Source organism: Pseudophryne corroboree, chromosome 1 (genome assembly GCF_028390025.1).
Source record: "Pseudophryne corroboree isolate aPseCor3 chromosome 1, aPseCor3.hap2, whole genome shotgun sequence".
Taxonomy (NCBI): Eukaryota; Metazoa; Chordata; class Amphibia; order Anura; family Myobatrachidae; genus Pseudophryne; species Pseudophryne corroboree.
Window position 1 is genome coordinate 705,363,984 of NC_086444.1, and position 14,705 is coordinate 705,378,688.

General features: G+C 45.1%; 1 protein-coding gene across 5 annotated transcripts in view; it reads left to right on the top strand.

The window, feature by feature from the left end:
• Positions 1-14,705, top strand: part of MAP2K2 (mitogen-activated protein kinase kinase 2) — a 162,377-nt gene that overhangs the window by 123,098 nt on the left and 24,574 nt on the right. For all 5 annotated transcript variants that reach the window (XM_063914867.1, XM_063914866.1, XM_063914865.1 and 2 more), the window contains exons 5-8: positions 3,112-3,241; positions 3,373-3,497; positions 9,436-9,649; positions 9,765-9,829. In XM_063914867.1, coding sequence (XP_063770937.1) covers positions 3,112-3,241; positions 3,373-3,497; positions 9,436-9,649; positions 9,765-9,829 — 534 coding nt within the window. The remainder of the gene's footprint in view (positions 1-3,111; positions 3,242-3,372; positions 3,498-9,435; positions 9,650-9,764; positions 9,830-14,705) is intronic.

Genomic DNA, 14,705 nt, shown 5'->3' on the forward strand with positions numbered 1-14,705 from the left:
TGGCCTTTTCCTCTGAGGGAGGATCTGTTACAGCAGGGGCCGTGCTTGTTCCAAGACTTACCGTGACTTCGTTTGACGGCTTGGAGGTTGAACGCTGGATCCTAGCCCGAAAGGGTATTCCCAAGGAAGTCATCCCCACTCTTATTCAGGCCAGGAAAGGAGTAACGTCTAAACATTTACCACCGTATTTGGAAAAAATACGTGTCTTGGTGTGAATCCAAGAAAGCTCCTACGGAGGAATTTCAGTTAGGACGTTTTCTCCATTTTCTACAAGCCGGTGTGGATGCGGGCCTAAAGTTGGGCTCAGTTGAAGTTCAAATTTCGGCTTAATCGGTTTTCTTCCAAAAACAATTGGCCTCCCTTCCAGAAGTTCAGACCTGCGTGAAAGGCGTATTGCACATCCAACCTCCCTTTGTGCCCCCTGTGGCACTATGGGATCTTAACGTGGTGTTGCAGTTCCTTCAGTCTCATTGGTTTGAACCTTTACAGGAGGTAGAGTTGAATTTCCTTACTTGGAAAGTGGTCATGCTGTTGGCCTTGGCATCTGCAAGGCGGGTGTCTGAATTGGCGGCCTTGTCTCACAAGAGCCCTTATTTGATCTTCCATGAAGATAGAGCAGAGTTGAGGACTCGTCAGCAGTTTCTGCCGAAAGTGGTTTCATCGTTCCACTTGAACCAACCTATTGTGGTGCCAGTGGCTACTGACGCCTTGCTGGAATCGAAGCTTCTCGATGTAGTTAGAGCTTTGAAAATTTATGTCGCCAGAACGGCTCAGTTTAGGAAAACAGAGGCTCTGTTTGTCCTGTATGCTCACAATAAAATTGGGGCTCCTGCTTCCAAGCAGACTATTGCGCGCTGGATCTGTCATACGATTCAGCAGGCTCATTCTACGGCTGGATTGCCGTTACCGAAATCGGTGAAGGCCCATTCTACCAGGAAGGTGGGCTCGTCCTGGGCGGCTGCCCGGGGGGTCTCTGCATTACAACTTTGCCGAGCAGCTACTTGGTCGGGTTCAAACACCTTTGCGAAGTTCTACAAGTTTGATACCCTGGCTAATGAGGACCTCATGTTTGGTCAATCGGTGCTGCAGAGTCATCCGCACTCTCCCGCCCGTTCTAGAGCTTTGGTATAAACCCCATGGTTCTTGATGTGACTCCAGCATCCACTAGGACGTATGAGAAAATAGGATTTTAATACCTACCGGTAAATCCTTTTCTCTTAATCCGTACAGGATGCTGGGCGCCCGTCCCAGTGCGTACTATATCTGCAGTTATTAGTTGTGGTTACACACCTGTTGTGTTACGTTTATAGTCAGCGTGTTGCTGATGATCATGCCGTTGACTTGCGTTGTGTTAAATGCCATGTTGTATGGCGTGCTTGAGGTGTGAGCTGGTATGTATCTCACCTTAGTTTAACAATAAATCTTTTTCCTCTAAATGTCCGTCTCCCTGGGCACAGTTCCTATAACTGGAGTCTGGAGGAGGGGCATAGAGGGAGGAGCCAGTTCACACCCCTTTAAAAATCTTAAAGTGCCCATGTCTCCTTTGGATCTCGTCTATACCCCATGGTTCTTGATGTGACCCCAGCATCCTCTACGGACTAAGAGAAAAGGTTTTACCGGTAGGTATTAAAATCCTATTTTATACTAATATTATATCTCAGTAAGAGTACTTTAATTCCCATTATAAATCCATTCAAAATTTGCTTATTGACTAGAAAAGCCAAGAAATATTATCCATTATTTTGGTAGTAATTTATTAAGTGATAAAGTAATGTGAGATATAATGTGAGAGATGAACAATATAAAATAAGAGGATGTATAAGAATGACATTTGACCAGTTTTAATACTCTCTTTATCACATCTCTGCTGTGTTATTTTTAGATATTTCAATTGCTTCATAAATATATAATCCAGAGACTTTGATTAAATAAAAGGAATGTTTTATTTAGGAAGTCTTGTACGAAGGGATTAGGGACATTTAACTTTAGAAATGAATTCAGCAGGGCTCAGTAGGAGCATAGGGCCTAATTCAGATCTGTTTGCAGCAGCAAATTTGTTAGCTAATGGACAAAACCATGGGGGTCATTCCGAGTTGATTGCTAGCTGCCGTTCGCAGCGCAGCGATCAGGCTAAAAATCGGCAGTTCTGCGCATGCGTATGGTGCGCACTGCGCACGTGCGACGTACTTTCACAAAAGCCGATGCAGTTTCACACAAGGACTAGCAACGCTTTTCAGTCGCACTGCTGGCCGCAGAGTGATTGACAGGAAGTGGGTGTTTCTGGGTGGTAACTGACCGTTTTCGGGGAGTGTGTGTAAACACGCAGGCGTGCCAGATAAAAAACGCAGGAGTGGCTGGGGAAACAGGCGAGTGGCTGGCGGAACGCAGGGCGTGTTTGTGACGTCAAATCAGGAACTAAACAGTCTGAAGTGATCGCAAGCTAGGAGTAGGTCTCGAGCTGCTCAGAAACTGCTCAATTTATTTTGTAGCAGTGCTGCGATCCTTTCGTTCGCACTTCTGCTAAGCTAAGATATACTCCCAGAGGGCGGTGGCTTAGCGTTTGCACTGCTGCTAAAAGCAGCTAGCGAGCAAACAAATCGGAATGAGGGCCCATGTGCGCTGCAGGTGGCGCAGATATAACATGTGCAGAGAGATTTGGATGGGTTATATTGTTTCTGTGCAGGGTAAATACTAGCTGCTTTATTTTTACACTGCAATTTAGATTTCAGTTTGAACACACCTCACCCAAATCTAACACTCCCTGCACATGTTATATCTGTCCCCCCTGCAGTGTACAAAGTTTTGACCATTCGCTAACAAATTTGTTGCTGCAATCAGATCTGAATTACCCCCATAGTCCCTAAATATACTAGAATGTTTCATTCTTAGAACAAATGGGCGCTAACCTGGTGTGAGGTTTAGATTGTAGGAGTATAGGAGTTTTTTTTTTTTTGTTTAACAAACTTTCAGCATGCGTTGTTGAAAAAGTAAGTGAATTTAAATATACATGATATAAGCAAACTGTTCAGGGCACAACCTTACTTAAATAGTCAGCCGGTCTTTAGATGCCATCAGCAGTCTGATGACAAAACAAAATTTGTGTGCCAACAGGATGGTGGATCTCTGGACCAAGTCCTTAAAGAAGCCCGCCGCATACCGGAGGATATTCTAGGCAAAGTCAGCATTGCAGTACTTCGGGGACTGGCTTACCTGAGAGAGAAGCATCAGATCATGCACAGAGGTGATTAAATTTTTAAAAGGACAACCCAGTGAAGTAAATGCAAAAAATGAAATGCATTGAGGAGTGAAAATACCAACTGTTCATTCAAAGCCTCGGCTTCATTTTTTAAAAAGTTTGCATTGTTTCTTTAGATGTGAAACCCTCCAACATTCTAGTGAATTCACGGGGAGAGATCAAATTGTGTGACTTTGGCGTCAGTGGGCAACTTATTGACTCCATGGCTAACTCCTTCGTGGGGACCAGATCATATATGTCTGTAAGTTTAATGGTTTCAAAATGCTAATATGTGTATAGACTATGAAAAGCCAATGTCAGTACATGGGAATAGACCAATCTTATTTTTCTCTAACGTCCTAAGTGGATGCTGGGGACTCCGTCAGGACCATGGGGAATAGCGGCTCCGCAGGAGACAGGGCACAAAAATAAAGCTTTAGGATTAGGTGGTGTGTACTGGCTCCTCCCCCTATGACCCTCCTCCAAGCCTCAGTTAGGTTTTTGTGCCCGTCCGAGCAGGGTGCAATCTAGGTGGCTCTCCTAAAGAGCTGCTTAGAAAAAGTTTTTAGGTTTTTTATTTTCAGTGAGTCCTGCTGGCAACAGGCTCACTGCATCGAGGGACTTAGGGGAGAGAATTTCAACTCACTTGCGTGCAGGATGGATTGGATTCTTAGGCTACTGGACACCATTAGCTCCAGAGGGAGTCGGAACACAGGTCTCACCCTGGGGTTCGTCCCGGAGCCGCGCCGCCGACCCCCCTTACAGATGCTGAAGATTGAAGGTCCGGAAACAGGCGGCAGAAGGCTCTTCAGTCTTCATGAAGGTAGCGCACAGCACTGCAGCTGTGCGCCATTGTTGTCACACACTTCACACCAAGCGGTCACGGAGGGTGCAGGGCGCTGCTGGGGGCGCCCTGGGCAGCAATATTTAATACCTTTATGGCAAAAGAATACATCACATATAGCCATTGAGGCTATATGTATGTATTTAACCCATGCCAGATATCTAAAACTCCGGGAGAAAAGCCCGCCGAAATAGGGGGCGGGGCTTATTCTCCTCAGCACACAGCGCCATTTTCCTGCTCAGCTCCGCTGTGAGGAAGGCTCCCAGGACTCTCCCCTGCACTGCACTACAGAAACAGGGTAAAACAGAGAGGGGGGGCATTTTTTGGCGATATTTTGATATATTTAAGCTGCTATAAGGAACAACACTTATATAAGGTTGTTCCCATATATATTATAGCGCTTGGGTGTGTGCTGGCAAACTCTCCCTCTGTCTCCCCAAAGGGCTAGTGGGGTCCTGTCTTCGATAAGAGCATTCCCTGTGTGTCTGCTGTGTGTCGGTACGTGTGTGTCGACATGTATGAGGACGATGTTGGTGTGGAGGCAGAGCAATTGCCGATAATGGTGATGTCACCCCCCAGGGAGTCGACACCGGAATGGATGGCTTTGTTTATGGAATTACGTGATAATGTCAGCACATTACAAAAATCAGTTGACGACATGAGACGGCCGGCAAACCAGTTAGTACCTGCCCAGGCGTCTCAGACACCGTCAGGGGCTGTAAAGTGCCCTTTACCTCAGTCGGTCGACCCAGACCCAGACACAGACACTGAATCTAGTGTCGACGGTGATGAAACAAACGTATTTTCAAGTAGGGCCACACGTTATATGATCACGGCAATGAAGGAGGCTTTGCATATCTCTGATACTGCTAGTACCACAAAAAGGGGTATTATGTGGGGGGTGAAAAAACTACCTGTAGTTTTTCCTGAATCAGAGGAATTAAATGATGTATGTGATGAAGCGTGGGTTAACCCAGATAGAAAAGTGCTAATTTCAAAAAAGTTATTAGCATTATACCCTTTCCCGCCAGAGGTTAGGGCGCGCTGGGAAACACCCCCTAGGGTGGATAAGGCGCTCACACGCTTATCAAAACAAGTGGCGTTACCGTCTCCTGATACGGCCGCCCTCAGGGATCCAGCGGATAGGAGACTGGAAACTACCCTAAAAAGTATATACACACATACTGGTGTTATACTGCGACCAGCCATCGCCTCAGCCTGGATGTGCAGTGCTGGGGTCGTCTGGTTGGATTCCCTGACTGAAAATATTGATACCCTGGATAGGGACAGTATTTTATTGACTATAGAGCAATTAAAGGATGCTTTCCTTTATATGCGAGATGCTCAGAGAGATATTTGCACTCTGACATCGAGAGTAAATGCGATGTCCATATCTGCCAGAAGGAGTTTATGGACGCGACAGTGGTCAGGTGATGCGGATTCCAAACGACATATGGAAGTATTGCCGTATAAAGGGGAGGAATTATTTGGCGTCGGTCTATCGGATCTGGTGGCCACGGCAACTGCCGGAAAATCCACCTTTTTACCTCAGACCCCCTCCCAACAGAAAAAGACACCGTCTTTTCAGCCGCAGTCCTTTCGGTCCTATAAGAACAAGCGGACAAAAGGACAGTCATATCTGCCTCGGGGCAGAGGAAGGGGTAAGAGAGGGCAGCAAGCAGCCCCTGCCCAGGAACAGAAGCCCTCTCAGGGTTCTGCAAAGCCCTCAGCATGACGCTGGGGCCTTACAAGCGGACTCAGGAGCGGTGGGGGGTCGACTCAAGAATTTCAGCGCACAGTGGGCTTGCTCACAGGTGGACCCCTGGATCCTGCAGGTAGTATCTCAGGGTTACAGGTTGGAATTCGAGAAGTCTCCCCCTCGCAGGTTCCTAAAGTCTGCTTTGCCAACGTCTCCCTCAGACAGGGCGACGGTATTGGAAGCCATTCACAAGCTGTTTTCTCAGCAGGTGATAGTCAAGGTACCCCTCCTACAACAGGGAAAGGGGTATTACTCCACGCTATTTGTGGTACCGAAGCCGGACGGCTCGGTAAGACCTATTCTAAATCTGAAATCTTTGAACCTGTACATACAAAAATTCAAGTTCAAGATGGAGTCACTCAGAGCAGTGATAGCGAATCTGGAAGAAGGGGACTTTATGGTGTCCCTGGACATAAAGGATGCTTACCTGCATGTCCCAATTTGCCCTTCACATCAAGGGTACCTCAGGTTCGTGGTGCAAAACTGTCATTATCAGTTTCAGACGCTGCCGTTTGGATTGTCCACGGCACCTCGGGTCTTTACCAAGGTAATGGCCGAAATGATGATTCTTCTGCGAAGAAGAGGCGTATTAATTATCCCTTACTTGGACGATCTCCTGATAAGGGCAAGGTCCAGAGAACAGCTGGAGGACGGAGTAGCACTAACCCGACTAGTGCTGCAACAACACGGGTGGATTCTGAATTTTCCAAAATCTCAGTTGACCCCGACGACACGTCTGCTGTTCCTGGGAATGATTCTGGACACGGTTCAGAAAAAGGTGTTTCTTCCGGAGGAGAAAGCCAGGGAGTTATCCGAACTTGTCAGGAACCTCCTAAAACCAGGGAAAGTGTCTGTGCATCAATGCACAAGAGTCCTGGGAAAGATGGTGGCTTCTTACGAAGCGATTCCATTCGGCAGATTCCACGCACGAACTTTTCAGTGGGATCTGCTGGACAAATGGTCCGGATCACATCTGCAGATGCATCAGCGGATAACCTTATCGCCACGGACAAGGGTGTCTCTTCTGTGGTGGTTGCAGAGTGCTCATCTGTTAGAGGGCCGCAGATTCGGCATACAGGACTGGGTCCTGGTGACCACGGATGCCAGTCTGAGAGGCTGGGGAGCGGTCACACAGGGAAGAAACTTCCAGGGAGTATGGTCAAGCCTGGAGATGTCTCTTCACATAAATATACTGGAGCTAAGAGCGATTTACAATGCTCTAAGTCTGGCAAAACCCCTGCTTCAGGGTCAGCCGGTGTTGATCCAGTCGGACAACATCACGGCAGTCGCCCACGTAAACAGACAGGGCGGCACAAGAAGCAGGACAGCAATGGCAGAAGCTGCAAGGATTCTTCGCTGGGCGGAAGATCATGTGATAGCACTGTCAGCAGTATTCATTCCGGGAGTGGACAACTGGGAAGCAGACTTCCTCAGCAGACACGATCTACACCCGGGAGAGTGGGGACTTCATCCAGAAGTCTTCCACATGATTGTGAACCGTTGGAAAAAACCAATGGTGGATATGATGGCGTCCCGCCTCAACAAAAAACTGGACAGGTATTGCGCCAGGTCAAGAGACCCTCAGGCAATAGCTGTGGACGCTCTGGTAACACCGTGGGTGTTCCAGTCAGTGTATGTGTTCCCTCCTCTACCTCTCATACCAAAAGTACTGAGAATTATACGGCAAAAGGGAGTAAGAACGATACTAGTGGCTCCGGATTGGCCAAGAAGAACTTGGTACCCGGAACTTCAAGAGATGCTCACGGAGGATCCGTGGCCTCTACCTCTAAGACGGGACCTGCTTCAGCAGGGACCGTGTCTATTCCAAGACTTACCGCGGCTGCGTTTGACGGCATGGCGGTTGAACGCCGAATTCTAAGGGAAAAAGGCATTCCGGAAGAGGTCATTCCTACACTGGTAAAAGCCAGGAAGGCGGTGACTGCACAACATTATCACCGCATTTGGAGAAAATATGTTGCGTGGTGTGAGGCCAGGAAGGCCCCCACGGAGGAATTTCAACTGGGTCGATTCCTACATTTCCTGCAAACAGGATTGTCTATGGGCCTCAAATTGGGGTCCATTAAGGTTCAAATTTCGGCCCTGTCGATTTTCTTCCAGAAAGAATTGGCTTCAGTTCCTGAAGTCCAGACTTTTGTAAAAGGAGTACTACATATACAGCCCCCGGTTGTGCCCCCAGTGGCACCGTGGGATCTTAATGTAGTCTTGGATTTTCTCAAATCCCATTGGTTTGAGCCGCTCAAATCGGTGGAGTTGAAGTATCTTACATGGAAAGTAACCATGCTACTGGCCCTGGCTTCAGCCAGGAGAGTATCAGAATTGGCGGCTTTATCATATAAGAGCCCATATCTGATTTTCCATACGGACAGGGCAGAACTGCGGACGCGTCCTCATTTTCTGCCTAAGGTGGTGTCAGCGTTTCACCTGAACCAGCCTATTGTGGTGCCTGCGGCTACTAACGATTTGGAGGATTCCAAGTTGTTGGACGTGGTCCGGGCATTGAAAATATATATTTCAAGAACGGCGGGAGTCAGAAAGTCTGACTCACTGTTTATATTGTATGCACCCAACAAGATGGGTGCTCCTGCTTCTAAGCAGACGATTGCTCGTTGGATTTGTAGCACAATTCAACTTGCACATTCTGTGACAGGCTTGCCACAACCTAAATCTGTCAAGGCCCATTCCACAAGGAAAGTGGGCTCATCCTGGGCGGCTGCCCGGGGGGTCTCGGCATTACAACTCTGCCGAGCTGCTACTTGGTCAGGGGCAAACACGTTTGCAAAATTCTACAAATTTGATACCCTGGCTGAGGAGGACCTTGAGTTCTCTCATTCGGTGCTGCAGAGTCATCCGCACTCTCCCGCCCGTTTGGGAGCTTTGGTATAATCCCCATGGTCCTGACGGAGTCCCCAGCATCCACTTAGGACGTTAGAGAAAATAAGAATTTACTTACCGATAATTCTATTTCTCGTAGTCCGTAGTGGATGCTGGGCGCCCATCCCAAGTGCGGATTGTCTGCAATACTTGTACATAGTTATTGTTACAAACAAATTCGGGTTGTTATTGTTGTGAGCCGTCTGTTCAGAGGCTCCTACGTTTGTCATACTGTTAACTGGGTTCAGATCACAAGTTATACGGTGTGATTGGTGTGGCTGGTATGAGTCTTACCCGGGATTCAATATCCTTCCTTATTGTGTACGCTCGTCCGGGCACAGTATCCTAACTGAGGCTTGGAGGAGGGTCATAGGGGGAGGAGCCAGTACACACCACCTAATCCTAAAGCTTTATTTTTGTGCCCTGTCTCCTGCGGAGCCGCTATTCCCCATGGTCCTGATGGAGTCCCCAGCATCCACTACGGACTACGAGAAATAGAATTATCGGTAAGTAAATTCTTATTATAATTAAGATTTTGCTAAGCATTGTGCAAGGGAAGGAAATTGGCAACAAAAGAAGCTCAACCAGGCTAGTAAAAAATGTAATGCATGTGGAAAATCTTATATGCATAAAATGCACCTTGGTCCTGGTTCTCTCCAACTAGTCTTTACTGACTTTTTTGTTTTACTTTTATCTCTCACTTAGCCAGAACGGTTGCAAGGCACTCATTACTCTGTACAATCGGACATCTGGAGCATGGGTTTGTCATTGGTAGAACTATCCATAGGAAGATACCCTATACCGCCACCTGATAGCAAAGAGCTGGAAGCCATTTTTGGGCGACCAGTACTGGATGGAGCTGAGGGTGAACCTCACAGTATCTCTCCTCGTCCAAGACCCCCAGGAAGACCTATCAGTGGTAGGGAGATCTAGACCATTTCTTAATTTTAAATCTATTACTGTGAAACCTCCATTCTCTCAATCTGATCTGATCCGCCACCTGTCGTTATGTATATTTTTTTCTTTTTTTACAGGTCATTGTATGGACAGCCGGCCGGCTATGGCTATATTTGAGCTGTTGGATTATATTGTAAATGAGGCAAGTGACCTTTTTGCCTATTTCTTATTGTTCTATGTGTGTACTTTGCACACTGTGAAATTGTTACTTGGAAGAGTTAAAACTACATAAGTAACTATTTATGTGCAATGTTTTATACGCTTTTTACATGCATACTTATGCAAGTGTTCGTCTTTGGTGTATCTCTTTGTGTATATGGAGCAAAAAAGTGTAGGTGGACATCCTATTATAGCATTGCATTGTGCTTAGTAGACAACCTGTCCACAATCTATTATCATACACTATTTTTCATAACATATTTTGAAAGTCACACATTAGGAAGTTCTTGCACTGTCTGTTTATTAAGATTGAGACTATTATTTTCTATGAGTATAAGGAGCTGGCATAAGTCTGGTCACCTCAAACTGCCCTGACCCAATAACCTCTGCTTTGCTTACCCATTCCTGACCCAGTTGTCCTTCTCCTGTCTGAGTGATTTGATTGCCCCATTGCTGCAGTGGGAGATGTCAACCCCCAAGTAATGGCTTTCTCTCCTGCATAACTGCATTGGTACAACATTGCACAAACACCATTGTACAATACAATACAATACTGTACCTGTAAATTTGAGACCGCATATACCTTTCACTACTTGTGAAATGGTTGTGGTAATTGTAGTGTACATAAATTAATTGAAAGAGCACTAGTACAAAGGATAAAAGAATGAAATATTCATCCATCAATTTTATCCAGAACGACTAAGAAATTTATTAACCTAAAATTATACAATGCAAACTGCACAAGTTAGGATCTAAAAGAAATCAATTTGATTATATCTTGGCAGAAAGATTGTAATGATTGCATGTATCAAAATATAAAAAACACTTTCAGTTGCTGTTATGGGATATTTTCAATTACGTCCGAATTTAAATCAGAACATAGCTATTCAATCCCAACCGTTTTCGGTCACTTTTCAGACAACGCAGATTCGACTTGTTAACAAGTCGATTCTGCATACACAGAAAATAGTAAAAAACAGCCGCATTTACAACAAAAACATGTGGAGAGGTGAGTAATTTGCCGATCCCCGTGTTTACCGACAGTGCCGGATTTTTCGTCAGTCGAAAAATCGCCACTTTGACTAGGTCCAATGTAAATTCCACCTAAAAGGGTGAAGTGTTGTTTTTCCGACTCTCAGAAAATTTGGCACTAATTGAATACCCGCCTATATTGTAAATTATGTTAAATACTATAGTAGTATATTGCTACACAGTGGAAAGAAGAAGATTTGGAATCCTTCAGACAAGGTCCTGGTAAGCAACAGTTGCCCACTACTGAAATTGGCATCCACTTTAATAATACGCTGTTTAATATTGGTAACTTTCCTTTCTGGGTGACCAAAAGAGCAAGGTGGATGCTATGTATTAAGCTGCTTACATCATTAACTGCCTATTGATTACTGTTGGGTTTTACATCACATGTGGTTCCACTCCAAATACTGGTTTACCAATAGTGTGCTGTTATTTACATTGAGACTTGAGGCTGGATGTAATAACGCCCGAGATCGCCGGAGTTGTGAGATGCCGGCTGATCTTGGACGCAATCTTGGGCGGTATTACATTCGGCCCCTGTTGTTAGTTCAGTCCTTTAAAGATGGAACATTTTAAAATTATGTGTAGGAAGGAAATAGTGTGATTAACATTCCAGGGGTACCACAACACAATCTCAGAGGTACCATGGGGAGTCCAGTCTCAAATAAAGTCATTTGAACCAGCATGTATGTTTGTGCTAGGCCACATGCTGCCTGCAAGCCTTACAGAGCCAGTGTGCAGCCATTTGCACAGGCTGCACTATTGTGGGTGACTGTGCTGGCCACCACCTCCTCTGCTCCATTCTTCCACTCCTCCCCTGTGGAGCAAAGTGGGAACAAGGTAATGGGCACTGATGATTTATTGCTAAGACATTCTCTCAAAATATTGCTATCTGCTGACAACCAAATGGAATACATCATGGGTAAACAGGGTTCCTGCACAGCATCCTGGGATCACAGCAGAATTCAGTGTAAGCATTTTCCCTTCACTTCCCCTGACTCTGGTCCATCCTTCTCATATGTGTCACATTATCTGTGTGCGTCTCTGATACCCCTCTGTGTCTATCACCCACTTTGTACTAGGCTCTCTGTCTCCAAATTTGAATGTGTATGTGTGTCTGTCTCTGATTCTTTGTGTGTATGTCAACCTCTGTCCCCACATCCTATCTGTTCCCCTTTTTTCTTCAATCCCATATCCTACCGCAGCCCCCTTGTTCTATACCTTCTCCTCCCCTCGTCTTCCACTTCTCCCTTCTTTCCTCCTCTTCTGTTGCATGTGATAGTCAAGACTACTGCTAGTGGCTGACCAGATGCAGCAGGAACAAAGGAGAGCAACTACAGATGTAACCACGCGGAAAGTGTGCCCGCTGCGTACATACACACCACATTATTCTATGGAGCGAATGCCCGCTGCAATCACTCGCAGAGCAGCGCTTTTGCACCATGACTCGAAGTGTGCGTACGCATCGCGGCATAGATGAGCATGGCTACATCTGTATGTCCAAATATTATGGTAGGAAAACCTCAGTTTTGTTTGCACTTCTAATAGGTGTGAGCTAGAAAAAAGCAAGGACTTACTACCGTAAATCTCGCTTTGTATAGGCACGTTCCAACAGGAAGTCTCTAACTGAATGTCCCCCATAACTCAGGGGTGCCGTGAAAGAAATGCTGATTGTCTGAGGGCGCCTTAAATCTTTCCTTGAATTGTGTGCCAATATACTACTGGGTGTGGATCATAGGGTCGACCACACTTAGGTTGACAGGATCTCTAGGTCGACATGAGTTTGTTTTGGTGTTGTTTTCTCTGTAGAGTGACCAGGAATCTCAATTAGTGCACCGTATCCCCTCGCATGGCTCACTTCGCTCACCATGCTTCTCGCTCCGCTGCGCTCGGCACAGGTTACCGTTCCCAATTGTAGTCCATGTGGATCGTGTAGCACGAAAAAGTAAAAGAAAAGAAAGTGAAAAACTCATGTCGACCTTCTGTCATGTCGACCAATAGTGGTCGGCCTAGACAATGTCGACCTAAGTGTGGTCGACCTAGAGACCGGATTCCATACTACTATGATATGTAACATAATTTAAAATATAACAGCTATTTAAAGTGTCTTTTATATTTTGATACATGCGATCATTATAATTATTCATCTAACTGTGACCAGATTGGTTTAATTTTAGACAGAGATATGTTTTGAGTACAATCTGGTGGTTTAATATCTCATTCATTCATCTTTTGTACTAGCACTCCTTCAGATAATTCTAGTTTTTCCTTGGAGAAGATTTGCCAGTCTGCTTCAGAGCTGATGTAAATATGACTGTGTCCTTTCTGCAATATGCAATCTCTCTCTCTCTCTCTCTCTCTCTCTCTCTCTCTCTCTCTCTCTCATTTTATTTTATTTTTTTCTACCAACTAGTGTAGTGTGTATATCCCATCTTCAGGCTGTTTAAAATCTTGCATTTACCTCTGACAAAGCTGGCCATACAGTAGTTGACAGGTGAACCCTGTGATTAACTTACTAAATTATCGTTCAGATTGAGCACACATGGGTGACCTTATCAGCTGTTTGTCTACCTGCATCATCTGTCTGCATTGCAGGCTTAGCATCATTTTAATAGGACTCCACAAGCAGCAGTAACCACATATTCAGCCATGTAAGATGATGGGGCCCTAGATATCAAGAGAATTGATATCGCTGCTGTTTTCAGTCCACACACATTATTGGGCCAGATATTGCAGTGCTTGTGGGCAGCATAACCGAGCATCTATTAACTCTTCTGATTATAGTTTGATAAATAAAATGATAAACGTGCTGATGTCGATAGATTTTGTTATTTACCTTGGCTCACAAAAGTATTCATCCCCCTAAAAAAAAATGTTTCCTGTACTACATATGACCGTTTGTTCCAGACAGTATTTTTATTGTGAACAGTAGGCTCTTAAAGAAAATTTTCAAACTCGTAATTCATTATTTGCAGAAATAAAAATATGTACTTGTATAAGTATTCACCCACATGCTGTGGAAGCTACAAGTTTATGCAGATCAGATATATTTGCTTAATAAGGGTCTTTAAAAAAGTCTCTATCTGTGAATCCTTTAAACTAAATTAAAAAAGGACAGCTTTCATGACTATAACACTGTCGTCTATTTTAATAACATTAGTCATACCTTGATCTAAGGGACAGCTGTGAAAGTGAAGCCTAAAGGGCATTCTAGGAAAAGTAAAAATAAAGTTATGGACCGGCACAAGATAGGTAAAGGCTACAAAATAATATCCCAGTGAGCACTGTTGGAACTACTGTGAGGAAATGGAAGCTGCATTATATCACCCAGGCACTGTCCCTCAAAAGTCTGCGTCAGAGCAGGAAGGAGACCCATGAGAGAAGCCACAGAGAGACCAACGGAGGGATGTAATTGAGTCTGGGATCACCAGAGGTGCGGGTTGCTGGCTAATCTCAGATGTTTTTTAAAGGGACAATCACTTGCAAGGCAATCTCAGACTCTATCGCATCCTGCCAGATGCATACCTTTGCAGATGCTACAGTGTTCAGATACTGGAGTGAAGGTGCATCATTCAAATCTCCAAACTGGCAAAATTCACAAAGACTCAGAAGGAATAAGTGCCCTAACTTGCAGAGCTTCCATTTTTTCCTTGCAGATATTTTTTTGCAGTAGCAAAAGGGATGCTTTTAGAACAGTCACTTCGATTTCTATCTTCCTTATCGGTCTGACCTTCTACTTTGGGGACCAGTCTTGCAAATCCAGAGACTTTTTATCTCTGTTGGTATGAAAATTGAGTGGTCATTGCTGAAGTATAAATGTATTTTAA